Source organism: Taeniopygia guttata, chromosome 5, assembly GCF_048771995.1.
Source record: "Taeniopygia guttata chromosome 5, bTaeGut7.mat, whole genome shotgun sequence".
NCBI classification, from domain to species: domain Eukaryota; kingdom Metazoa; phylum Chordata; class Aves; order Passeriformes; family Estrildidae; genus Taeniopygia; species Taeniopygia guttata.
Genome location: NC_133030.1, coordinates 37,727,979 through 37,754,562, shown reverse-complemented (window position 1 = coordinate 37,754,562; position 26,584 = coordinate 37,727,979). Strand labels below are relative to the sequence as shown.

Here is a 26,584-nt window from a genome sequence, read left to right as displayed (position 1 = left end):
GGAACAGGAATGTTTTCTACCAACCACAAGGACTGAATCTAGAAAAGTCTAGGGTCACCAGAGGAAGGGAGAAGTGCAGAATAGTTTACGATATTTTAGATATAATCTCCTGATATGCTTTTTTCAGTAAAAACTGTAAAGGCGAAGGTTTATGAAGCTAGTATTGTTTGAGTTTTACGTATGCTTGTTAGCCAGAATTCCTTCTGTCTTCCATTCCTTTTGCAGCCATTGGTTTTTTATTAATACAAGAAAAGAGAAACACTAAATGTTTTAAGTACTGCAGTTCTCTACAAACATTTAATTATATACAGGAAAAGGGTCTTGATTAGTTTTCCTGCTGAAGGACACTACTTTTTGACAGAAATATAGTGGAATAACACTGTGGCAAAATCATGTTGCCCTAGTAGCCACGTCTATTTTGCATTTCTCTGTGAATTTTATTTGAAATACTGAAACTGTCTTACAATAAAGGCATTTGAATGCTTTTTTCCCTACATCTTTTTCTAAGTGGTGCTAGAGCTATTAGGTTTTAGAAGTTGCATATTAAAATTCTTCATGGTCATGGTTTACATAATTATTTTTAGACATATAGACAATTATAGGAAAGAAATACCATGAAAAAGACATGAGGAGAAAAATAATCTGAAAATTCAGATTTATGTATGAGTTTTTAAAAGAAATTAGGTATTCCAGAGAGGACTCTCCATTCCATTATTTGCATTACTACACTAGAATTTCAAGTTTACCAAATAGATTAAAAGCAGTGACTTGGGTCACTATATGGGAACAGTAATATCTAAAAGCATTTTTTTGTCTTTACAGAATAATTAATATTAAAACATGGAAAATATTAACCCTGAAATTTAGAACTGAAGCAAATCTTTAGTGCAAGTTACATTATAACCTCTCCATTATGTAATTCTGTGCCAAGTACCCATTTAACCGCGTGATTAGGCCAAGGTTTCTGCAGCCTTTAACAAAGATACTTACGAAACAGTTCCCCTATGGCAAATGAGCAAAAGCAGTACATTCCAGGTTTAATACATTTCACATGTCCTCCCCTTCTGAATTATTTCACTTGAACACACATATACTTACTGAAATCCAGATTGCTTAGAATGTAAGTCGCTGAAGTATTGTTCTTCTTAGCTGAAAGGATCTGGACGAAACATTTAGAGCTGATCCTGGTTTAATTACCATGATCCAAAATAATTTCAGTGGACACTTGTAATGAATCCCTACATATAACAAAGTTATAGCAGTTACTTGTCTGGAATTCATGATCTTATCCCACTGCCTACTGAGCATATGTCAGAATAAAAAACAGTGATTAATTATATGCTTGCTAGGGCAATAGTGTGTCAAAGTTTGGAGTGATGTAGCACATAACACTCTTCCTCACTGGCTGGCCCCTCCAGCTCTGGTTGTGAAACATGCTTCTTGTAGTAAGGTAAAGGCTCCATCTTTTTTGATCCTGAAAAGCATTGTTACTGAGAATTCAATTTTATTATTACCAAGAAATTGTTTTTTGTCATAATTTCTTAGTACTTAGGGAATTAAGCAAAGAATTCAGCATTTGTCCATGGGATCAAATCTACTATATATAAACATCTTGTAAATCTGCCAAAAGACATACATCTGAACAGCAAGACTTTTTTTTTTTTTTTTTTTTTTTTTTTTTTTTTTTTTTTGCTAGACATGGTAGGAAATATTATGCTTTTAATAAGGACCTGGCTTGTTTTCAGGCTCATCTTTTTGTTAAGGCAGAACTGAAAGCAAAAGCCTTGGAAGTAGTTAGAAAAACAGCATAATCACCAAGATACCATTATCCTGTCTCTTGTAGCTTTTATATTTGTGCTTCTCAAAGCTATGGACAGCAAATTACTCATGTGATACCTGAGCTGCATAAAGAAGATTGAGTCTGGGCTGTTAATGATCTTTCCACTCTGTTAAGGTGTTTCTCTGTAAAAAGCTCACATGTAGCTCAGATGCTGGGTGTCTGTATTATTCCTAGGTACCCAACAAAATACAGAGATGGAAAGTGTCCTTCATCTTAGATACAGTACTGCTGAAAGAAATCTTATTTCTGTATGATTTTTTTTTTTAAAGAAGGAATTGGTTTTCTAGGACACCAGATACAACTTGCAGAAAAACATAAGTTTCCTCTTTACTTTTTGGTAGTAAGTGACACACATTACTAAATACCTTAAATGAATAATCAACTTAGATGAAACAGAAATTTTGGCTAGAAATTAAGATGGTGATTAATAAGAGTATAGGCAGGCAAATTATTTATTAAAAACATTATTATCCAGGTAGTATTTTTATGCTTAATTGTTAAAAAGTACTTTAGACAGAAATGAAATGTATAAGATAAAAGATCACTACTACTTATTTGGCTGAAGACACAAAGGATTTATAAAATTTATTTTTGTAATTTCCATATAGAACTTTTAACCACAAACTTCTGCCAGGAACTCCAGAGAGATAGGAAAAATATCATCATCACTGATAGTACAAAGCTGAGGCTTACAAAAGATTAAAGGGTATGTTCAAAGTTGGGGCATCAGGCTTCATGTTGTGATCAACCATAGCCATCAGACTTCTCCTCACTTCTCTTCCTATGCCCTTTTATTAACCAGGTAAATGCAGCTGTTCCAGGATGACATTGCTAATTCCAAAAATTTTATAGCAATCATTAATTTTCTTTGATCCTTTATCAACTATTCCAGCTGGTGAAATGTGTTCATGGAATCAATATGATTTTAGCCTTTTATCATCTTATAGATAGCATGTATCAGACAGAAATGCATCTGGTTCTGAATGGCCTCAACAGACAAAGACAAGGCTGGTTACATTCTGCTGGGTACCTCAAGAAAAGTCTTTTTAGGGAATATTTTAGAAGTCACATTTTATTTTGTTGGAGTTTTGTTGGATTGTGTTTTATTTCTCTTTTTAATTTGACCAATCTCAGTTTTAAGTATCTTTTTGTATTTTCTTAACTTTCAGAGGAGTTTTCAGATCTTCAGCCAATGGTGAGGAAATAAGTAATGCAGTGCAGGTAGCAGAATTCTCAGCAGTGTGCTCTTAAGGCTCCTTCAGGTATTTCAATTTATAAAATACTGTGATCATACATTCCGGCAAATACTGAGTTCATTCTAGTAAAACACCTTGATAAACAAATCAATTTTCAAATTTTAACTTCCTCTATTAAAAAAGAAAATAATCTCTTCTTTCTATCCTGCAAAGGTTTAACACAGAAACCCTCTGCAAAAAGGAAAAAAAAGAGGTGGATTATCACTGACATGGTTATAGGAAATCCTGTCACACTGCCCTAAATTCTTTCTCAAGAAAACAAGATTAACATGGAAGACCTTCATGCTGTTTTGATAGTTACATTAAGTAATAAAAATATTTATTTAGGAAATATTATTAGACAAATCCTTGAAGAAAAAAAAAAAAAAAAAAAAAAAATTAAAATAAAGAGTTCATCTAGGGTAACCTCAAGAAATCACTTTTTTTTTTTTTTTTAATTAATAGGCTAAATAACTTAACAGAATCCATTGAGAATTACAGTGTTACAGTGTTATACAGTATGAAACCAAAAATATGCTTTTTTTTTTTACTCAATTTTTTTTTCTTGGAATCCAACCCCAAAGAACAAACTAGAATACTGAAAGGGAAAAACTATTCACTCCATTGAAAGACACACAGCTAAACGTCGTTCAGTTTATTTTAGTTCAGAAGAAACAAAAATTTGCATGCATGAAGGTAATGGAAGCATTTTGTTTTACTTCTCCTCTGATTTCAATAAATCTATCTGCATTCTTGCATGCTTTTTTGCATGCTTTGCAACATCTCACATAGTAGGTCTTAATGATAAAAAAAGTAACTTCAGACATTTACAGAACAAAGTGATTACAGAACTTTTACAGAGTATTTGTGGGGAATCACTTTATGAATAGATAGTTGTGATCCCTTTTTGTAGTAGGTGGCAGAAGATGCACATCTGTGGGGAAGCCAATAGCACAGAAATCTGCTTGACATAAAGTAAAAGAGCAGTTCTGATTGGGAAATGTAGAACGAGCAAATGTCTGCTCCACATGGATATTAAACGTGGGATGATATTTGCCTTAAAAAAGAAAACAGTATTTTAATATTTCCTCTTTTGCTGTGGACTACCCACATCACTGCTTGGAATAATGTGCAAAACATCCTTCAGGCACCACTTAACCTATCTAAATGCAGAAAGATGAATTTGGAATGCAATCAAAGCACATAAAGAATAAAAGAACCATTCTGTTTCAGCAGCAACACAAGAGACCTGTTTTTTATTATGCATGTGAAGTGTTTAATTTAAACTGGTAATGGTTAACCAGCTCTGGCCTCTAGCTATGGAGATCTGGGGAAAACATCCATAAACAAAATCCCTTCTATTACCCTTCAATTTTTTTTTTCTGGAAAATATGAAGATCACTTATGTGATCTATCTTTCTGCCAGAATATGCAGAGAAAAAAGGTAAAAAGTGGATTACTTATACTGAGAAGCCAAACAGCCTTAGGATTAGCTGCACTAAAATTGTAAGGAAAACCTTGGAGCTTGGAGTTAGAGGTCATCAGGAGAGCATACACAAAGCATTAATGAAAAAGGTATCTTAGATGTCTATGGTTTACAGATGTTCAGGTGCATGTGGTTAGCTTTGCACAGAGGAATCCCAGCCTCAGCATGGGGCCTAACTGCATCTCTCAGATGAAGGGAATTTGCCACTATTCAAAAGGGGGTTTGCATATTTTATCAATAAATGACACGATTAAAATGCATTTTTAATTCACAATAAATTAGTTTATTTTAATAAACAAATAAATATTACTTCAATAAGAAAATAACTAATATAGAATCCAGGCCCTGTGTATGCTTCCAAAATTAAACTAGCATATATAAAGTTCAAACAGAAGGCAAAAGTTCAAGATCTTCTTTGCCTAAAGCATTTATATTTTTCAGTGAGAGTAACTATTGTCCAACTCTATTAGTGGCATACAGATTTTGAATATTTCCTATCCCAGTGTGAGAAAGAAAAAATTTAATTTTTTAGAGACTGAAAATAATTTTACTGCTTAATCATTGTTTCTTTGGTAAAGTGATAAATTATACTGTTATAGGTAATTAAACTAAAAGAAAGCAAACATAGGAGAATAAACATATATAATTTATTCCTTAGCAACAGTATCAAGAAAAGCACGACAATTTCAGCCATAAATTATTCAGAATGTAATACTCTCAGAGTACCTTAATAATGGACAAGAAAAGTGAGTATCACCCAAAAATAAATGGTATTCAGTATTATAGCCTTCCCAGGGCTGAAAAGGTTTATTTCCATAATAATCTTTTAGGAATTCAGCAAAACTTCCTTGATGGCAAATGGTGACATTCTTTGTTTTCCTTTCAGGCCTGTCATGTTTTGTTTAACTATAGATTTAAAAAGGGTAAATAGACAATTATTACTCTTCATTTTTGCAGTTTGAGCTGATGGAAACTCAGTTTACCAAACAATTCATATTAGACTATGTTGTTAATATGCAGGCAAAACACTGCTTCTCATATCAAAATGGACCTTGGGAAGTCATATTTCTTGGAAGCTGTAACTAATATGTTTTTTTTCTTTCTGTTCCAAGTACTTTGGAATTAGTAAACCAAACAAAATGGTATTTTAGACTGTCCCAAATCAAACAGCAGCACATGACTAATTCACATCTTTACATTTAATGACTTTTCTGGATTTTAAGCAGCCCAAGTGACCATACTGGAAAGAAATTACTGTGATTTATGGGACTAGAACTAAAAGTCAAGAAGAGATGAAAATGGACCTAAAGTAATTTACCAGTCTCTTAAAAATGAGACCTGCATCAGAAAAAATCACTTTAATAACAACAAGAGTGTTTGTTTATGTAAATGTAATTTTAAAATACTATAACTATTCTTTTTTAAAGTATAAAAATAAGGATCTGAAAATTATTTGTTTGCCTTCATTTGTACACCTTGTACATATCATGAAATGGGTTGTCATGTGGAATGGGTCAGGAAAGATGGCAAAGGTTTTTCTTACACTTGATTCTTAATACTTGCTTAGATAATTTTCTCTACTGAAAAAGTCAATAGAGTAGTAGAATGGGGCATGTATTGGCAGAACAGTTAGCATGACACAACTTAAATGCATTGTCCTTGTACTTCCAGTAGATGGCAGGTATAGTACTTCAAACTTTTTAAAAGTCATAAAACTTAATTTTTTAAAACAATAATATGCTATTATCTGGTAAATTTTACTTATAATACAACCCTTTCTATATGTGTGTATTTTTTCATTTAATATCATTATGGAAGATACGCCAAGATGAAAATAAATGTTTAATACAAACACATTAAGTACTGAAAACAAATTATAAATTATTAAAAATAGAAAGAACACACTGAACAACATGCATAAAAAACTGGAATGCTCAGAATAATATTAATAATAAAATAAAAGCCACAAATGGCAATCTAAAATAGGAACTTAAAAACCTTCCTATTTATTTTTATTTTTTCATAAATCTGCCTCTTTCTAAAGCAATGGTTGTATCGCTTTCCATAATGGAATGTTTAATTTTCTGTTATGTGTCACTGCAAAACTAAGAACCATGTTATGACAGTCAAGCATTTATAAATTCAGAGATTCAAGCAGTAAGGTTGTTGGTTAAACCAAGATAAATATACATACAAAATGATGACTTTTTTTTTACTGCAAGATTGAGTTATAAAATTGTGCTTGAAGCAGAGGAGTTCTTCCTCTCTTAGAGCAGAGAGGAAAAGATACATTATTACAGAATATTACAGAACAGGTAATATTCAGTTACAGATTAGGGACAAAACCTTTAATTTTCTCTCCATTGTTCAGTATATGACTCCATGCCTTGCTCATTGCACATTGCTACAACTTCAAACTACTCTGAAGCTTATCTTATTGATTCCTGTAAGTGCTTTTCTGCATGCTTTTCAGCTTAATACTGTCATCAATGCCACTTTTTCTTGACCAAGTTTTGGCTAGTTGGCTTTCTGATATAATCTCTGCTTTAGAAAGGGGGAAACAGAGATGCTTTGAAATTAAGGTCAGAAGTATTTGGAAATGTTCATGGAATTGTCTGATGGTTTTTGGTAGTGGTGGTACATATTATGCATTATAATAGTACAAATATGTCAAAAAGATATTTTATTAATTGTTTTTCAATCATAAGTGTGAATTGAATGCAAGATAACTGTACACCTAGTGAGAATTTCTGAGATGGATGGTTTAAAAGAAAAGACTAATATAACACACAAACTGCCATAAAAATCATCATCTAAACAGCATTTTTCAGGCAGGTTTCCCCATTATCATAATGAAACCGTATCTTGTGTTCTTTCTATTCCATGCCTTATTCCATCTTCTGCACAAAAAAGAACAGCACCTACTTTTTAGTAGTTTTCTGTAATTGTCCACTGTTTGGTCACACAGCACTGAAAGAAGGAGTAGAGTAATAGCAGCAGCATGTTTACTGCCCTTGGTTCTCATCTCAGACTCACCATGTGAGTATTAATTACACTGCCTATTTCCTGTCTTGGACATCATGTCCTCCAGCCACTTCTCATGAAATTTCAGACAGTTTATCTTTGTACTTAATAAACTCTTTTGTCCTCTAATCAGTACTGGCATTAATTGTTTTTCCTTTCTGTTTTCTTCTCATCCAACCTTCTCCCTGGCTTCTTATGTCCAACTATCTGCTAGACTATTTCTCTTCTTTCTCCACATTTCATGTCAAGCCAAATCATCTTCTGTAGCTCTTATCCCTCCTCCAACCTTCCCTGAAAATAATGTACTGATATCTTGTTTCAATATTCCTATGTAATCAATTTTGACTCTGATTTTGAATTTGTTTTTGTTTCAGCAATTCATTGCCCATCTTCAAAGTTCCACTGCTTAGACACCTGTGTCCTTTCTCCTGCCTTTACTGTTCCTTATAGACTCAGGAGCTCTGAGTCCCTTCACTTCAGTTTTAAGATGCCAGACTTGAATGAGACGCTTTCCTTACTTCTGTTGCCTGAAAACCACAAAACAAGGCATGGCACCATAAAATGAAATAAACCAGTAACAGATGATCATGAACACGTCAATACCCATCATGCTCTTCAGTCCAGAGCCTAATATTGACTTTCTAAATTAAGAAGCCCATGCAAGGAAACGTGGCTTTTGTCATATACACTAAAATTTGCCTTTTCAGTTCCATGGTGAAGATGGCAAAAGCCCCATCTTGTCAGTAATAAGAGGTGTGAGAGACACAAGCAATGATGGCTTCAACAATTATGAAACATCAGTGAGCATGCACAAAGCGACCTCCCCTAAAATCCTGTTACTTTAACAATTTTCCTATTTAAAAGAAATGGGAAGACTTTTTTTATTAATAAAATGCTGCCAAATTTCTTCTGCTTATAAATATGTGACTTGCAAAATTTTTCAAGGAAAAGATCAGGAAAAATTTTTTTTCCTTGGCTCCATTCTTGGAAACCATGCAATTAGTTTTGGCTGAATTACAAAACAAAACAAAAAAAATTCTCACGCAGGTGCTAAACATGAAAGACTTCAATGAAACAAATAAATTAAATAAAATTGCATGACACAAATAACAGAGAAGTTATCTTAGTAAAAAGTAGAAAGCCTTGATGATAACCAAGTCTGCATTTAATATGTGTTCATAGAAAGCACATGGTAGCCACAGCTTACACAAAAACCCCACTGCTCATACCTTTGCCAGTGTTTCATTTGCACTCTGCCTATTTCCTGCCTTGGCCATTGCACTGAGGTCATAACTTGGATCAGAAGAGCTGTTTTGATTTGAGTAGGAGAGTGATTTCTAGTGAAGACAATTATGACTTTAATGCAACCTTATTTATTTATAAAGAGTACAAAAATTTTCTCCGTTGTACATAGGAGTTACAATCTTTGTCCGGGCTGCCATGCCCCAGTTAACAATGAGAATAAAAAGCTGCTTCCAAGCTTGAAATTTTGCAGCATTTCATTTTTTGCAATACATTTTGCTGTTTCCTCACACACATAGACATAATATGCAATATAATTACTTAATTAATCTACATTCAGATAAAATTATAAATACAATAAAAAATATAGGTACCAATACACATGCACTGTAACTGCTAAAGTCCTCAGACAATAGCCACTTCTACAAAAATGTGAAACCAATACTAGCTTTTCAAAAGTGGAACTTCTTCAGATAAAAAATAGTGAGTTTGCACATATCATAAACAATTCTAGCTAATTAGTTTTTATTTTAATGGATTACTGCATATATATGTTATATACAGGCTATGGAAAATAACAAAAGGACACCATTCAAATGTGAAAAGGACAGTTTTATTTTTGGATAATAAAGATGCTCAATGATGATGAAAAAAAAAGATTTTTCATTAGAACTAAGAAGCAGTATTAACCTTAGCCATCTTCTGGCTTTTTTGGTCACTTGAATTCACTTGGGAAAAATAATCTATCCCTGAAAATATAGAAAGAAAAGGTGAGAAATAAAAGAACAAAAGACTTCAGGAAGTAGGCCAAAACAAATGATGTTCACTACCTAATAATATGGCAAGACTTTGTCAGCCTGATTCAGTCCAGAGCCTTGAATCTATTCCCTGTGAACATATTACTGTTAAAAAAAGAGAGAATGGAGCTCTAACATGGCACTCTGCAGTCAGTTTATTTCACAAGTGTTGAAGGCTAGTTGAGAAAGTGGAAAATTTTTGAAGATCTTGTCACATGCTCTAAATATGTCAAACAGATCTAGAACTAAAGCTTTGAATGCGTATTTAGGGATAACACTATACAACAATAACTTTTTTTTTACACTGCTCTTGCAGCATGGTAGCAGTGAATGTATCCTGAATGCCTGGCCTTTGTTTGATTATCAACTGCAAAATATTTCTGAGGAATTAATTTCCATCACATTTTCCTTCTTTTTCATATTACCATACAGCAGGACAAAACCACAGAAAATTGTAAAATTCTCCTCTAATGCAAATCTTCAATGTCACTAGCATACAAAGCTGTAAGCCCCACAGAAAATGCACAGTAACACATGACAAAGACTAATGCAAAAGAGAACAGGGATATCTGAAGCCAAATTAATTTATGTAATATCCTGTGTACTTCAATGTGAATATATTGCCATGTAATTTTTCAGTAAATATTATGAAAAAATCCTTCCATCCAACAGTGAAAAAACCCAGAAATTACCTTGTTTGTGTAGTTTCAATAAACTGGAATGGGATGCTGTTACTAGTAATCTAGGGATAAAAAAAACCCAAATACCCCACAACCCCCACAAAAACAGATGCAAAAGCCAAACCCTAAGTAACCCACAAATTGTGGTTGTCAGTATTTTGAGCCCTTTTACTGGAAAACTGCGCCAACAGTTTTACTACCTTCTTTCCCCTGAAATATTAAGTTCAGTCTTTTGTCACCTGATCTGTCAGCAGAGCATAATAAAGGTATATTTTTCCCTCAAAACAAAGATCTCTAACTGAAATGTTCCAGGCTGCTACACATGTGTGGTGGAAATGGGCCTGGCCTAATAATTTTTCCTCCCTGTTCTGAGAGAAATGCAGCAGAGAGTATCACTGCCTCTAGAAGCTCTGCCCAGACAGAGCTGTAAGGCAGCCCAGGGCTTCTTGTTTACATGTAGATGTCAAAAACAAGTTTCCTGTTCTCTAGAGGTTTAGGCCAAAAATCTAATCACAAACACATGCATGGAAGTGGTAGCCATCAGTCTTAGGAAATTAGGTCATTGAATTATAAGGAAAAAAGGTTCTGAAGTAGACATTTACTGGAATTTTCAAAATCATTATTTGAAAAACAGCAGCTAGCTCTCTCTGAAACTAAGAGTGTGACCAGACTAACAAGGCCATTTTGAAAACACTAAAATTCTTTAAAAAGCATGAATGAATGCTGGCAGAAATTCCTCAAACAATGATGGCAAAATACAGGACTGGAGAATATGTTTATTCAACGTGCCTGTATAGACAATGGAGAAAGACAAGAAGTCCCAGAGGCTGAGTTAGTTCACAACTCTCTCACCACTGACTATGTAAGACACCTCAAATAATTCACTTACAGGAGCCTTTGCTAAGTACATTAGTTCATCTGAACTAATTGACAAATGGATCTTTAATTTGATGAGTTCAAAAAATGAAAGCGGAAGAATGTAAAGTTGTTCAGCAGTAGTGTGGACCAGGTACAGGATTTTGAGTAACTTCTCAACACTTAGAGAAGGAGCACTGAAGCAAGAAATCAGATATAAACTAACTTAATGTGCATGGCCTTAGATATCTGGGATCCTATTAATTCCATTATTTCTGAAGTCACTGTCAAACTTTTCCAGAACAGAGATGCTATTAAGAGGGAGTAAAGAGAAATAATAATTTTCTTGATATTACAAAGACAGAAATTTTATATATGAACAACAAATGAGGACAAATATTTTCTCCTGAAAGGTTTCAATGTATTTTTGATGTGAAAAAAAGACAACTGAATGAAGAAAAGAGGCATTTGAAGGGTGTGGTGAACTGACCCTAGCCAGACACCAGATGCCCACCAAAGCTTCTCTATCACTCCTCAGTTGCACAGAGACTATAAAGGAAGGCTTGTGGGTCATGATAAGGACAGTGAGAGATAGCTACTCTCACAGGCAAAACAGGCTTGACTTGGGGAAATTAGTGCTTACTTTGGCCACATCCACCTGTTTCAGGGTGGGGTCCTCCATGATCAACAGGTGGATTTCTACTCACTGTGGACCCCATGGGCTGCAGAGGCACAGCCTGACTCACCGTGGTCTTCACCATGGGCTGCAGGGGAGTCTCTGCTTTGGCACTTGGGGCACCTTCTCCCTCTCCTTCACTCATCTGGGCACCTACAGAGTTGTTCCTCTCAAATATTCTCACTCCTCTCTTCTGACTTCTGTAGGTGGTGTGCAGGTTTTGCCCTCCCTTCTTAATTATGTTTTAACAGAGGTTCTTCCACCGTCACTGCTGGGCTCAGCCTTGGCCGGCAGTGGATCTCTCCCGGAGCAGGCTGGCATCTCTTCCTCCAGGAGCTTCCCACAGCAGCAATGCCTGCAGACTCCTCACCACCAAAACCTTGCCACACAAACCAAATATGAAGGCATGAGGTTACAATCACCACAGATGATCCTGGCCATGCATTTATTCTTTGAGATTATAAAGTCTATTTGCCTTAATCATCACATCACTATGGATTTTGCTGTGAAACACACATTGGCTTAACTGTCTCTTCAGTACTGATTAACACTTCTCTAACATAGGGAAGTGATTGTGTTAAAATGGCTTGGAGCAAATGAAAGAGAAAATAATAGTCTTAATTTTGAATTAATTGCTTGGAAACTGAAGTCAATGAAACTATTTATCATATTGCATTAAAGTGCAGTTAACTGTCTGTAGGTCATAGTACTCTTGCATAAACCTGGAATCTGCAGGTTTTGCACATAAACTAACCTATTAATTTTGTCTTCACCTCACTGTAACTAATAAAAGTTTCAAAATTTCCAGGATAACTATATCCAGCTGCCATTACATTAAGGCAATTTTTGCTGTGAGCCATGCTCACAAATTTTCCTGTGTCTATTATAGAGTCTCAAGGGTCTCATGTGTGGAATGTGACATAGTTGAATATTTCTATTATAATGATTTTTCAGTCCACATGTTTCAATGCTGGTTTTTAAATTATGCTTCAGAACCGGGCCAGATCACACTCTTCTGTTTTGGTCACAGCGTAGTAAAAAAGAATTAAATATATCTCTGCTCATTTAGTTAAGAACTGCATGTAAAAATGATATGAGTGAGTGTTGCAATACAGATAATTGATATGCCTTCATTATAATCATTATAATTTTTTTCTTATTTCCAAACACCATTTCCCCCAAGGCAGAACAATACCAGTACTATGGAGGTTTTTGATGCAAAGCAACCCATGTACTAACCTTTGACCAGGAAATATGGTGGTTCTTAATTTTATTCTGTATCTCTACAGTTCAATTCACTGCAAGTGAAGTGGTGAATTTATAGAATAAACTGCCAGACAAATGCTACCCTGAGTAGGCTGTTCTTTGCAGTATGTATATTTGAATTAGAAAGGTCAACTGCATCCAGCAAGAATGCTTAGAAATTTTGAAATCTTTAGTATGAAAAGTGTACAATGTACATAAACACCAGAATCTCATATGAAAAGAGTCATGTTGGCATAAAAGCTACAGTTTTCATGTGTAGAATATCTATAAAATCTCAAAGAATAATGAAATTAGTTTTTTTTTTTTCCTTTGCAGAAAGATTTTTGTTTGTGGAAATGTCTTTAAGCAGACTACAGTTAAGTCCAATCCATTCTATAGCCAAGATCACCTAATGGTTCTTTTCAAACTACTTTTTAAACATCTGTTTATTATGAACAGTCATTAAAATTTGCTATCCATATTTCTTGCTAAAGTGTGATACCTAAGATAAACCCTAACTGGATGAATTTATTTTAAGTTTTATTACATGCACATATGACTGCCATTGTTGAAGATTATTGACTGTCTGCAAATATTTTCGTCATTAAAATACATAGTACTTTGGAAAAGAACAGTATAAGTATGCATATCAATGAAAATATATTTAAAGTTTAAAATAAATTTAAGAATTCTTTTTAAAGTCTGTGTCCAGAGTGTTCAAGGTAGTGAGACTTAAAAAGAAAATATAGTTCTATAGACCCAGCTAAAACTTTGAAACTACATTTTCAAAATGGTCAGAAAACTCTGTCTCTCTCCTGCAAAAAATAATCTGTTGGATAATGTTTGTGAACGTCATGTGATTCCTATCCCTCCAAACATTTGTTATTGTATTCATGAAAGGAATAAGGGAAGTGGTCACAGGCCTTCACAATGAAACACTTCTGTGACAACAGCTGAACTTTATCCCAGGCAGAATAAACTTTTGACAAAGAGCTCTGGCGGAAATGTTGAACATCTATCTTCATGAACAGCATACAGGATAAATAATCCAAGTGATATTATTGCAAGAAGCACTTTGTGAGTGTTAACTAGAGAATTCAGAGCTTAATCCAGTTTATTACCATATATTCAACATAAAGATTTAATTTAATCTAGTGTTACAGATGAAAATTTAAATATGCCAGACTCAGGAAATATAAAATTGAGGTGTTCACAGCCACTGGCATTTAGCCCCTTTGCAGAGGCATTGAATTTTATTAGATCAATGCTATAAGGATATGCTGCTGGCAACAATGCAGTTGACAGGTGCTGTGAAAAGCATAACATTCAACTTCCCAGCTTCCCCACACTTTCCATATCCTCTTGAATTAACATAAATATTTGTAATGAATATAATATATGGCATTCCACATAGAATTATTTTGGCTTTTGGAAAAAAAAGATAATTTTTCATTGGAAAGTACCTCTGTGATCTACCAACTACTGACTAAATTTAACGAGGTGCTATATACTAAATGTACTTCAAATCTTTATATTAATAGCTGATATTTTCAGTTCCTGGTTTGTATGGATTGTCTATTGCAGAATGCCTAAAAAGGTAATGTATTCTAAACTTTAATTGAAACCCATGAGGTAAGGGGATTTGGGTTGATCGAAATGAGAAAAAAAATGTTTTCTGGTAATTTGCTTCCCTCTTTTTCTTTCAAGGTCCCTACAGTTTCCAGAAGAGCTTTGTACCTGTATGCTTCATATTTGCTTACTTTGAGATACGATGTCGCTGGTAGAGGATTCACATAATTTATGAAATGTAACTGAATGTATTTAAGTGTTGTGGTGAATACAGAGAAGAACCTTATGATGGCAAACAGCTGCAAGGGTCTACAGTGCACAAAGATCAACCACCCTAATACTAAAGATGTGAGTCACTGAAAAAAATCATTAACTATTTCCTACACCACATCACCTGATATTAGGTCAAAGTAATACAGACCAGCTGTTTCATGATCCCCTGACCCCAAATATCACTGCTGCAATTAATATGGACCAGCCGGACAGGACCACCTAGAATCCTAGCGAACCAAGCCTTAGACAAATGCCTGTTCTTTGCTATGTCTGTGAGGACTTTCAAATCTCAGTGTCTTAAAGAAGGAAGATAAAAATTATCAAAACTATTATTTCATCAGATTTCTTTAATCAGGTTTATTATAAAATACTGACTTATAACACATGCATTCAGAGCTCTCTGCAATGCTGTGTGCTCAAGCCTGAATAGAAAGCAGCAGCTAAAGTTTTGCCCCAACACAAACACATTCACAGTCTCCTCCTCAGAGGAGAACATTTTCTTTCTTTCTAGATTGGAGGCAGGTGGGGGACAAGTGGTTATTGAGTTAATTTGATACTGGTCATACCTAAATTCAATTCCCTGCTCTATTACAGAACAATGGGGTCCATAATTTATGATAAATTTTCACAGCTGTAAAGCACAGACCACTGGTATGAGATTCAGCTTTAAATAAAATTAATTTGTATCTCTGTAGCTGGCAAACTGCAAAAGTATAACTCTTACATGTATACTATATTTTAATCAAGACTGCATACCTTTGTTTTCACAAAGTATTGTGAATTAAAAATAAGCTTCATTCCATGGCACTCAATACAGAAATGATAGTCTCTCTCTGCTTTGCAAAGCTGCTATAAAAATATACTTCAAAAACCATGCTGCATTCACACGGCATAGGATGAACATACAGAATGCATGTTTGGAAGACACTGACATACAAATTTGTCTACTTTCTTTATGAAATTCAAAGGGGAAAAACAAAAGAAAATGTGACTTATTTTATTTAATGTTTGATTTCCATGTGCAGTTTTAAAATTTTTTTTCCCTAAAAAAATCCTTTATTATGGATAATATAAACCATGATCAAGATTAGATGAATTATGAATTTTTAAAATATTCTTCTGTTTGTATATCTTTACTTCTAATTTCACACTGCTACATTCTTCTGTATCCCCAAAACCCATAATTCTAATCAAGTTACTTTTAAGACTCTCTTCACATGCTTCATTGTGTCAAGATCCATTAAATTTAAGCATAATCAAACACAGTTAGAAATCTGTTTGAAATGTCATTCTCCTGTATCTTATGATTTCCTTGTTTATTTAACCCTGGGTGACAATACTGCAGCATTGTGTAGAGCTTCATGTTGAGATGTTTGTCTATTATGAAAGGGAAAAGATACCCTTTTTTCTCCCTGTGATTAAGCTTACATTATGGTTTAAATGAAAGGGCCTTTTATTACTTGAAGAAGTTCACCAACCAAGTCTTTTTTACATTTAGTTGGTGTTTTTTTTATGTTGGAGTAAGATACAAGAACAGAGGTTTTGTTTTCTGCCTGTATTTAGTTATATAAGGTTATCCTAAATAAACATGTGATGGAATTAGTGTAAGAGTGAACTTTCATTATTTAAAAGACTTGTAAATAATGGAAGTTCTTGTGTGTTTACCGGTCTTTTATTAGTTGAAAATGAAATGAAATGTTTCTTAATTTGAACCCCAAATTGAAAATCTACAATAAGATAAATTTAATGTACAAGGCAGTGACTGTAAATGAACAGAAAATATAGTTTTAATTATCATAAAACAGTCTTCTAAACTGTTGGGGTCAAATTTTAAAATCTGAATATTTTCAAGTAAGAAACTATGATGTGCAACAGTAGTACCCCTTGCAATAATTTTTTTTTCTGTGAATCTTCTCTCTTTCCATTTTTACCTTCTCCTCTTCTGCAGGTTCCTTGTGATTCCCTGCATCATTCCATTCCTTCACCCTCTCTCCTCCTGTGTAAAATACTAGGTTTCCCCATAATGTTATTCTTAGCTCTGGCTTTTGAGTGTCATGCTGTGAAACCAAAGCAGCAGCAGTAACCAACATCAATAAATATTATAGATCAATGATAATTTAGGTAAGAAATGTATTGATTCTTTGTTCCTATATGCAGTCCCTTTTAACTCATTAAATCATCATAAGTGAGGAAACTTGCACATAAGAACACAGGAGCAGTGTTTATTGACTGTATTATTTCTTTGTCTCAACAATCCCACCTGTTTTACCTGGACCCGTGTGTGGTCTTATTATTCATGCAACAATCATTATATAATTTAGGTTAACCACAGTTTTATTTATTCAAATTATATTGGAGAACAATATTGTTATAAATATATAAATATAAAACAAAAATATCAAACCACATAAAAATATGTTACAACTGGTCATAGAAAGACTAATCAACCTGGCAAGATCATTTAGCATATGTGTAACTATCAGAGCAGAAATTCAGTAAACATTTCAGGCATATCTAGCAGTTAGATAAATTTCTGTCTCAATTTTAAAACTGCTTGTAAACCCGTGTCCTTTCTGTACTATCAGACATTGCTTAGCTCACAAATAAGACTCCATAATCCTTATTTTCTCTTGGACACTCTGCTTGTTCTCTACTTTGGCTCCATAAACTTTGGACACAGCTGTTGATAGATAGTTAACAGACTCTTTCTTCAGGCTGTATCCACTCACAGAAATACTACGACAAAGACATTCCTACAGGTCAAAATCATGCATCAATTACAGCACACATATCTGATTCTGCAGTGGCAGTATTTTCATTCCCAGGAGCTGATGAAGGTCCCTTTTGAACTGATGAAGAGCTTCAAAGATAATGACAAGGAGATCTGGACAGTAGTCACAAAAATGTTAGTGTTGAGTAACAGTATAATACCCTCTTAGGTATAAGGTACCCTCTTGATGTGGAAAAGCACAAACTTGGTAAATTTGTTATGTTCCTATGTACTAATTAGAGAATGGTGTTTCAAGAAATCTGCTATTATACTAAAAAAATAACTGAAATACTGTATAATTGATTTTCAATTGCATACATCTTTTACTAATGAGGTTATCAATCTAGTTTCAAGAAAATTACCAGAAGGCAGCAAACACACTAGCTGCTTATTGAAAACTATTCCCACTAAAAAGTGAAAATCATGCAATCTTTTCTGAAGAGGAAATGTGTATTATACATTATTAGAAAGCATATAACTCTTGAACTCAGAGATTTCAGGTCACTGTAGAATTCTAAGATGGTACCATTCAGGACTGTTTAGTGAAATGGTAGTATGCAAGTGACAGCAAAGTGTCCGTCACACAGGATACTCTGTCCAGAAATCACCTAAGAAGTAGCATTAAGAAATTACTGAATTACATCTGTGCTTTGCCTTCCTTTAGGCACAATGACTACCTCACTTTAGTATCCCCAGAATGGAAAAAGCGCCTCAGCAATTTCAAGCAGCAATGACCATCATGTTCCAGGCATACTGAACTCCTAAGAACCAGAGAGCCAGTGAGGACAATTTGTATAAATATGCACAAACAATGCCAAGATACTCATGCTTATCTGAATGCATCAGTTATTCTATCATCAAGCCATAACAAACATCCTCAAGTCATACTTCGGGATAAACAGAGCCTGCCCTATGCCAAAATTTTTCAATTATTCTGAGGTCAGTTTGGTACACAGGGAATAAAGAAAACGAAAGAAGAATTTTCCCTCTCAAAGCAGCACACCTTTAGCTCAAAAAAAAAACCAAACTATGCAGATATTTGACATAAAAATGCTTTATCCCACAATATTTCAGATTCTCTTTTAATGTTATCTACCCTTTATGTCCATGATCAGTTTGGTTCAGGCTGGCAAAACTGTTTGCTGACTATGGAAGCCTATCATTGGGCAAAGTCTATGTCTAAGATATAAAAAGAGAAAAAAAATCAAAAATTTTTGTGATCCATTTATAAAAAATACTACATTTAATTGTATCAGATTTTTAAACTTGAATTTTAAATTATTAGGCTTACTGTTTTTCAATGTTGTATACCAATTATCTACAACATTAGTAGAAAGCCATGGAAGATAATTCTCTTTTGCTTTTAGAAACGATGAAGCATTTTTAACAACTGGAAACATTCTTTTTAAAAAAAACCAACAGAACCAAAACAACAAACAAAAAATTTGGGAGATTTACTGTATTCACAACAACCATTTAGATCCTGAAATGTTATCATTTTCTCATGGACATAAGTAGCTTATCGGGAAATCCCTAACCAGTTGTACAGCTAACATCTGCTTCTCTCCAGATAAATACCCAGGAGGTTATCTGAAACTATGCTGTCACTATTTCAGATATCAGCTCCATTTTACTTACCAGTTCAGCCCTAACACAAAACCAATTCCAGATTCAGTGACATTTGCATTTCCAACTCTAGTATGCTTTTACTTTCCATCACAGTCTACACAGTACTTCCCAAACTTCATTCCATTGTATTTACCAGTTAGATTTTCTGTCTTTTCCTTGGTTAATTAGTTTTCAATACTTTGCTTTTGTTTAAGGAGAGAAATTACAGGAGCATGCAGTCCACTTTAAACATCATTTCAGCATTTGAAAATAGCAAAAGGAAAAAATGTTTTCATTTTTGTAAACCTGTCTTTGATAATGCACATTTTGCTGCTTAGTAAGAATGTAAATAACACAGTTTGTATTCAACTGTAGAATACAGTTAGATATGTTCACTAATTCTTAACATAAACAGATCTGGCTGCATATTCAATGTTAAAATCTAAGTCTATATAAAGAATATGTAACTTACCTCTAGACATGAGAGTTACTCCTTGTAAAATTTGAGGTTTCTGCTCTAGCATAGAGGTGTATGAGTAGATTGGGAATGCGTAAGATGAAGGAAAGTGAAAAATTTTAGGGCTAGGATGCAAAAATGGGTATTGGCCTGATTTAGCAACAAAGTGTCTGCCTACTTTAACATTTGATCTGTTGTTGCATGCTGAAGAGATAAATTTTCAAGGATGAAAAATTGTTATTTTCAGTAGTGGCATGAAAAGTAAACTCTCCACAGGCTTCTGCTCTGCATTGAACTGCATATGGAGTCCAGCAGAAGTGCACATGTGAAAGTGACCTAAGACACAATGGATTTATGCCAAATCACGTTCTTCCTAGACAAATGATGATTTCCTTCTGAGAAAAGATACATTTCTCACAAGGGAGAAAGAAAATTTACTATCTTTACATCCTTGAATTCATGTTGTCTGTCTTTTCTGGATTCCATTAGGAACATAACAAACAGCTAAAGGCAATTATCTTCCACTCTGACCTTGGGAAACCAAAGAAGTTACCACAGTACAGAGCCCAAAAAGCTTGTGAGTAAACACTCAGTCTAAACTTTAAAACATCAGAAAAGGTTACCTGTCACTTTCATGGCCTATTTAGTCTAATGACTACTTGTTTTCACAGTGAAAATTTGAACTTTATTTTCAGTCACGCTTTCTATCCAGTTTCCAGTGACTACTTCTTTTTACTTTGTTTGCTTTTTTCTATTCTTTTCTCCTTGACAAGATACACTATGATATTGAGCATACTGCCAAGCAATCTTTTTTTTCAAAATACTGATCATAGGATGAGATATGATATTCCACTACCTGCCTCACAGAACCAGCAGTAAACATCTCATTGTAATCACCTGTGTTCTACTTTCTTTGTAAACATACAGGAAGCAAATTTTAGGTCAACAACTTTAACCTAGAAACTACCACCATCTAGGTGAAACAAACTGATTTACAGAATATTCTCCATTGTTTAGGAATATTTTGCATTAATCTTTGCTGGCTGTTTGATTGTTTTAAGAAATTAAAACATATGTGCCATCTTCTTTTGAAAAGATGAAAGATAAATGGACTATTCAAAAAAGGACCCGTTACATCTCCGATAGAGAAATGCAGAAAGCAATAAAAACTTTATGATGAAGATGTTACTCACTCCTGGTGAATAGAACATAATATCATCTATACAATGCAAAAAGCTGAAAGAAGAGAAGATCACAAGTTCAGAAACACATCAAAGTGGAGGGTCAACTACACAGTGCATGAGAACATACAAAGACCACTATTTATCCTTCATAGTCTGGCAATGTAGAGCAATTAGAAGTAACATTACAGCAACTGTACCTCGAGGGCAGCTTGGAGATGCTTTCATAATGTGATGTTACAGTGACATCCTCTGCGGACTGCCCTGTTCCTGTAGCCAGACACATAAACTGTGTAGCCATGTCAGGCAAATTTATTTTTCCCCTGCAAGCTTGAACAGCTCATGTACTGCTGAACTGATCTGTATAGGTGCAGAAAAGCCTAAGCTTCCAGTGTTTTTTACACCTGTGCATGTACAGATTAGCAACCAGGCATGCACTCTGTACGAGGTCAGATACTGCTGTGAATGACTTTTTCCCTTCCCTGGCTTCAGCACAACAATTCCCTGATCTGGAAGGATCATGAAAGAGATGACATTTCAGTAAGTACAACAGGCCAGGTTGTACTCAGGATCACATCATGTGGTTCCACTGAATCCTTTTATAAATGGCATTTGTATATGACTGGCTGACACAGCACTGAAGAAATCCTGCCTCATCCATTCTGATTACAAAGGTGTATTCAACTCAGCTGACCCACTAAACAAACAACTCGGCAACCTACAGCTTTTAAAAAATACTGTAACCTTTCTTTTTGAAAAAAAAAAAAAAGTTGTATCTGTACAGATGATGTGGAGCTGCAGGTTAAGTCATAACATATGAGCTCTGTCACTTGATTTCACATATACGAGAACACCAAGGACGTGTAATTCTCAATATTGTTACTGCTACCTCTGCTCTGGTTATCTAAGGAATTGCAAAAGAGCTGTGTCATGAATGAGTGGTTTAGGCTGCTCTAAGAATTGCCATCAAATACATCAGCAAAAGTAGGCTTGATATGAATTTGTAAAAGCACAACTTCAAGTCTCATGGCAAGGTTCACTATATTACTTACTGTATGGATGAAATACACAAAAGAAAACTGATTTCGAATTAAGCCTGCCTAGAAGACACAAAAGGAAATCCTCCCGTTGAACGGTTTGGATATTCTTCTATATCTTTTAAGAGATGAGCCATTGACCATGTCTGAGTCAAAGATTCAAACTGGCCACATCTAAGCTCTCATTGGGAGTTTAGGAAGTAAAGGGGTTCCACTCTGAACCTCAGATTCAACAACGAAGCAGGGCTGCAGGATCTTCTAGTATGTTTCTCCCACGTTGACTCCTGTATAGAAAAGCTGGCTAGGCCATAGGGTCATGGGAAGCTTGCAGTACTTTCCAGGCTGGAAATAAGCTGACAACAGTAAAATGGGTCCTACTAAGACAGGATCAAAATAAAACAATGCTGCAGATGTAAATTTTGGTCAAAAACCAGCAATTTGCAATGAAACAAGTTATAAATCAGGTCAACTGCTGAATTTTCAAACGTATATGTATTAATTTCACACTAACTGTGTTCAAACAAACCTACAGGTACCACGTATACCTAGCTTAAGAGTCTTTCCGTTGGTATTTTAAACCTTTACAGCTCATATTTTCACCGCCTTTGCACGTCTTCAAGAGGAGGTTTTAAGATTACATATTGCCCTGCTATGAATGCTGCTTGTGCAAACGGGTGGGGCTTGCACCGATCCCAAAAGCTGGGAAGAGTAACTCATCCTGGTTTTGGGTGGCAGGGTGTTCCTCCTTAACACACACTGTACCTGAAACTGGAAGCTGGTTTAGAAAAGAGGCGGGTGTAACCTGTCCCTCGCTTCCTCCCAAGACGCGCGGATCTGCTGGAAGCGGCGCCGGAGCTGGCCGAGGCCGGGCAGAAGAGCCGGAGACCGACTGGAGCTCCCGCTTCCTTGGCACTGCTTTCGGTCCTGGGGGGCAGCTGCCACCCTGCCCGGGAAAGGGCACCGTGCTGCCTGTCAGCAAGGGACACCTCCTGCTCTCCTCGGACTCTACCTCCACCTGCCTCTTGAGGTGCTCCCAACGGGGATCGCGGGGGAAGAGGAGGCTCTCAGCCCCGCCAGCACCTCAGCCCACTGGCTGGCCAGGTGAGGAGACCAGAGCCGGCTCAGCCAAGCTCTGCGGCGGGGAACCAGCCGACACGGCCGCGCCCGGTGCTGCCCTGGCAGTGCACGGCCGTCGTTTGGCGGCGGAGCGTCGCGGCGCGGCGCGGCCCGGCCCGGCCCGGCCCGGCCCAGCTGGGCGCGGGCCCGTCCCGGCGGAGGGCGCGGCCCGGCCCGCCCCCGCGCCGCGCGCGGCGCCAGCAGCCCGAGCGGCGGCACCACCTCGGCGGCGCTGGGCTGGGCTCCCCCCGCGCGTCTTTCTCGCCGCCTTTTCCTGTCTGCATCCTCCGCGGTGCTCTCCCCCACCCCCCCCGCCATTTTCACCCGGGAGGAGCTCGGCGGGACTTTCCTGAAACTTCGCGGGGAAACTCGCCCGGCGGCTCCGGGGCAGCCGCAGACTTTTCGCGGCGGCGCCCGACTCTGCCGCTCCGTCCGTGACTCCTCGGCTCCGGCGGCGGCTCCGGCGGGAAGTTTCCGATGAGTGCCCCTCCGCTGATCCGGCCGCCCAGCCCGCTGCCGCCGCCGGGGGCTGCTGCCGGCGGCGGCGTCGCCTTCCACCTCCAGATCGGGCTGAGCCGGGAGCCGGTGCTGCTGCTGCAGGACTCCTCGGGGGACTTCAGCCTCGCCCACGTCCGGGAAATGGCTTGCTCCATCGTAGACCAGAAGGTAGGAAGGCCCCAAAGCGAGCCCCGAGCCGCTGCCCGCGGGCGCTGTTGTTGGCTGTGAACTTTCCTTTCCCGGCGGCTCTGCTCCGGGAATAAACGAAACTCATCCCAACTTCCCTGCCGCCGGCCCCACTTCCTTTCCCCGGCGCCCCACTTGTCTCTCTGCCGTGCCCCCCACGACCCCGGTGCGGAGGAGGTTCTGTGCGGGATGCTCGCATGCGAGCTTGACTTTTAATTTTGCTGCCAGGGGATGTAAGTGGCTGTGCGAACTAAAAGCCGTTATTAAAAACAAACTCCGGCCGGATCTATCCGCTGCTTTTTAATGCTGCGGAAGGGGGGGCGCGGGGGGCAGAAAGCTGTCAGCTGTGATGGCAAGCGCGGCGCCCGGGGCAGTTCACGCTGTCCCAGCCTCTCCTGGGAAAGGAAAGTTTCCACTTGAAAAAAAAAAAAAAAAAAAAAAAAAGGCAAACAGTAACAAGGAAAAACCAACCCCGACAGCCCAGGATTCAAAGCGGCGCGCAGCGCTTCGCCCGCCTTTCCTTGTGCCGGGCAGCCCGGCAGAGCCGCCGGCCGGGGCTGGGGCCCCGCGGCGGCCGCGGCGCTGCCCGGCCGTGGGGCGGGCGCGGGACGGGGCTGCGGGGCGGGACGGGGCTGCGGGGCGGCGCTGGGGCCAGCCCCGGCGCTGGCAGGTGGCCGCGGCGGGAGGGGACCGAACGAGCCCTGGCTGGCGGCGGCGGTGGTCGCTGGAGCCCCGCGGCCCGCGGGGATGGCACTCACCGCAGCCCCTCCGGAGCGGCGCCGTCCTCAGGCGCAGTTCATCTACGCTTCGGTGAAACTCACGCTATACGCTGAAATCCACCGGGCTTCTGCCTGAGCCACCGCTGCCTTTGTCTTCTCTGATTTCTCTGTTTCAACTATCGTGTTGTATAATAAAGTTCTACTTTATCTGTGTTCGTTGTGTGAAAGGCCCATAGGTTAAAGTATCATAGTGATTGCAAAGGAGAAAAAAGCCAGCCTAAATATTCAGGATGATTATAATGGAAAAAAATCTTCCTCTTCACCCTTGTTTTTACCGAGGTAAAAAAAATTCAGACAGAGACTGATTTTTTTTTTTTTTTTTGGTTCTTTAAGTTGATAGCTTTACCTTACATCTCTCCATAGATCATCAACCTGAACTTCACTGAATAGTGGAACTTCTTTTTTGTTGAAGTGCAGCTAATGAAGTGTTTTCAAAAAAGTATAAAATATGCATCCTTTTTTCTAAATTTTGCATTGTTCATAGTTTAAGAAACGGCTACCTGCTTTTTTAAATCAAATTTTGGAGAAAAGTGTAACATTTCACGTTACCATATTTGTTTTTAAAGCTGGGCCAACACTGGCCACTTGGTCCGTCTGAAACAGCTTAAATACATTCTATACTTCACCATTCAGAAGTTATTGTGGTAGCAATAATGGAAAAGCTAAGATTTTTGAAGTCATTGTTTCTATTTACTGTTCTTTAGTAGTTTATTAATTAATGGGCTTACTGTAAGCTTGATTTTAAACCTCATTTCCTAACAATGTACCATTGTGTAAAGAAAACTAAATGTGCTGGCCTGTGCTCAAACGTTCAAACTTACTTGAGTGAGTGCTGACATAAAAATTTTGAACACTACTTTGTTGCAGTTTCTTAATTGCATAAAAGAGAGCATCATGTAGCTGCTTCCCTGCAGGGCACACTTGAATGAGGAACTTTTTTCTAGTCACAGTTTCTCATAGCTGAAATATCTGCTTTCCCAAGGCTGTCGAGAGGGAAATGGCTCAAAGAAAGGGAAAACTAGAAGAAAGATAGGCTGTGGTTTGTTTGTTTTTACTTTCTTTTCTTGTTAAATAGAGGCCTCTACCTCCTCCACCCTGCAGAGCAATTCATATGTTATTTAGTCCTCAGAGTCTCCATTTTCAGCTTAAGACTACAAGTGTGTGTACACTATATACATGATTTTATTGTTTCACTAAACCCGATGGGATTGGTTGCATATTCAAAGTTACTTGGTATACTGGCAAAGACTTAAAAAAAATTATGTGATATCTAAAACTGTTATGAGGTAACTATTTATGTGTCGTAGGTTCATGATTTTATCTTTTACTGAAATTATTTGCAATGGTGTCTACTCTTGATTTTATAACGAGGATGTATTTGCTTATCACAATCAAGCAGGAGACTATGAAGAATTTTATATTGAAATCTCATGCTATTTTTGAAGTTTCTCTGGGTCTGTAGAATATGGTCAAGCAGGTAGCAATTTCCTTCAAAACTTTCTATTTGGTCTGGACAGTTGAAGCAATATATAAGGATGAAAAATTGTGGTTTTGTTTTTCTGGATGGTTGTCATCTTAGACTGCTAAAATCAACACTGTGTCTGTAGTGTGGTGTTAAATATTTAAGCAGTCCTCTTGCACACAGCTTTATTTTTAGGATTGTGCTGACTTTTCATTAGTATCAGTCACATGATCTGCTTATAAGGAGCCTCTTCCATGGTGATGTGGGCATACCTGATTTCAGATGATTATGACCCTTACTCTGTAGAGGTTTATGCACCCATTTAATTTACTCCTGCTCAAAATTTATGTTAAATTGAAATAAATCTCTCAAAGTGTGCAGAATGGCGCATATGTAGGCCTGAGTAGGATGTTAATGCATTGTGTATGTAGACATTTATGTGTGTATATACATATAGACACTATTTCTGTATCTTTATATGGTTTATATTATCTTTATACTATTTCTGTATCTTTTTGTATATAAATAATATTCGTGTGAGTTCACATGAATAAAACTCAATGCTATG

At 37.1% G+C, this 26,584-nt stretch overlaps 1 protein-coding gene across 3 annotated transcripts in view; it reads left to right on the top strand.

Annotated features, from left to right (window-relative positions):
* The first annotated feature begins 22,732 nt into the window (after nucleotides 1–22,732).
* PRKD1 (protein kinase D1) overlaps nucleotides 22,733–26,584 on the top strand; it is a 115,257-nt gene continuing 111,405 nt past the window's right edge. For 2 of the 3 annotated variants that reach the window (XM_030274575.4, XM_012574024.5), the window contains exon 1: nucleotides 23,243–23,757. In XM_030274575.4, the coding sequence (XP_030130435.1) occupies nucleotides 23,569–23,757 (189 nt within the window). In that variant the 5' untranslated portion in view covers nucleotides 23,243–23,568. Of the gene's footprint in view, nucleotides 23,077–23,242; nucleotides 23,758–26,584 lie in introns of those variants that run through there. The other variant, XM_072930181.1, reaches the window with a different exon arrangement.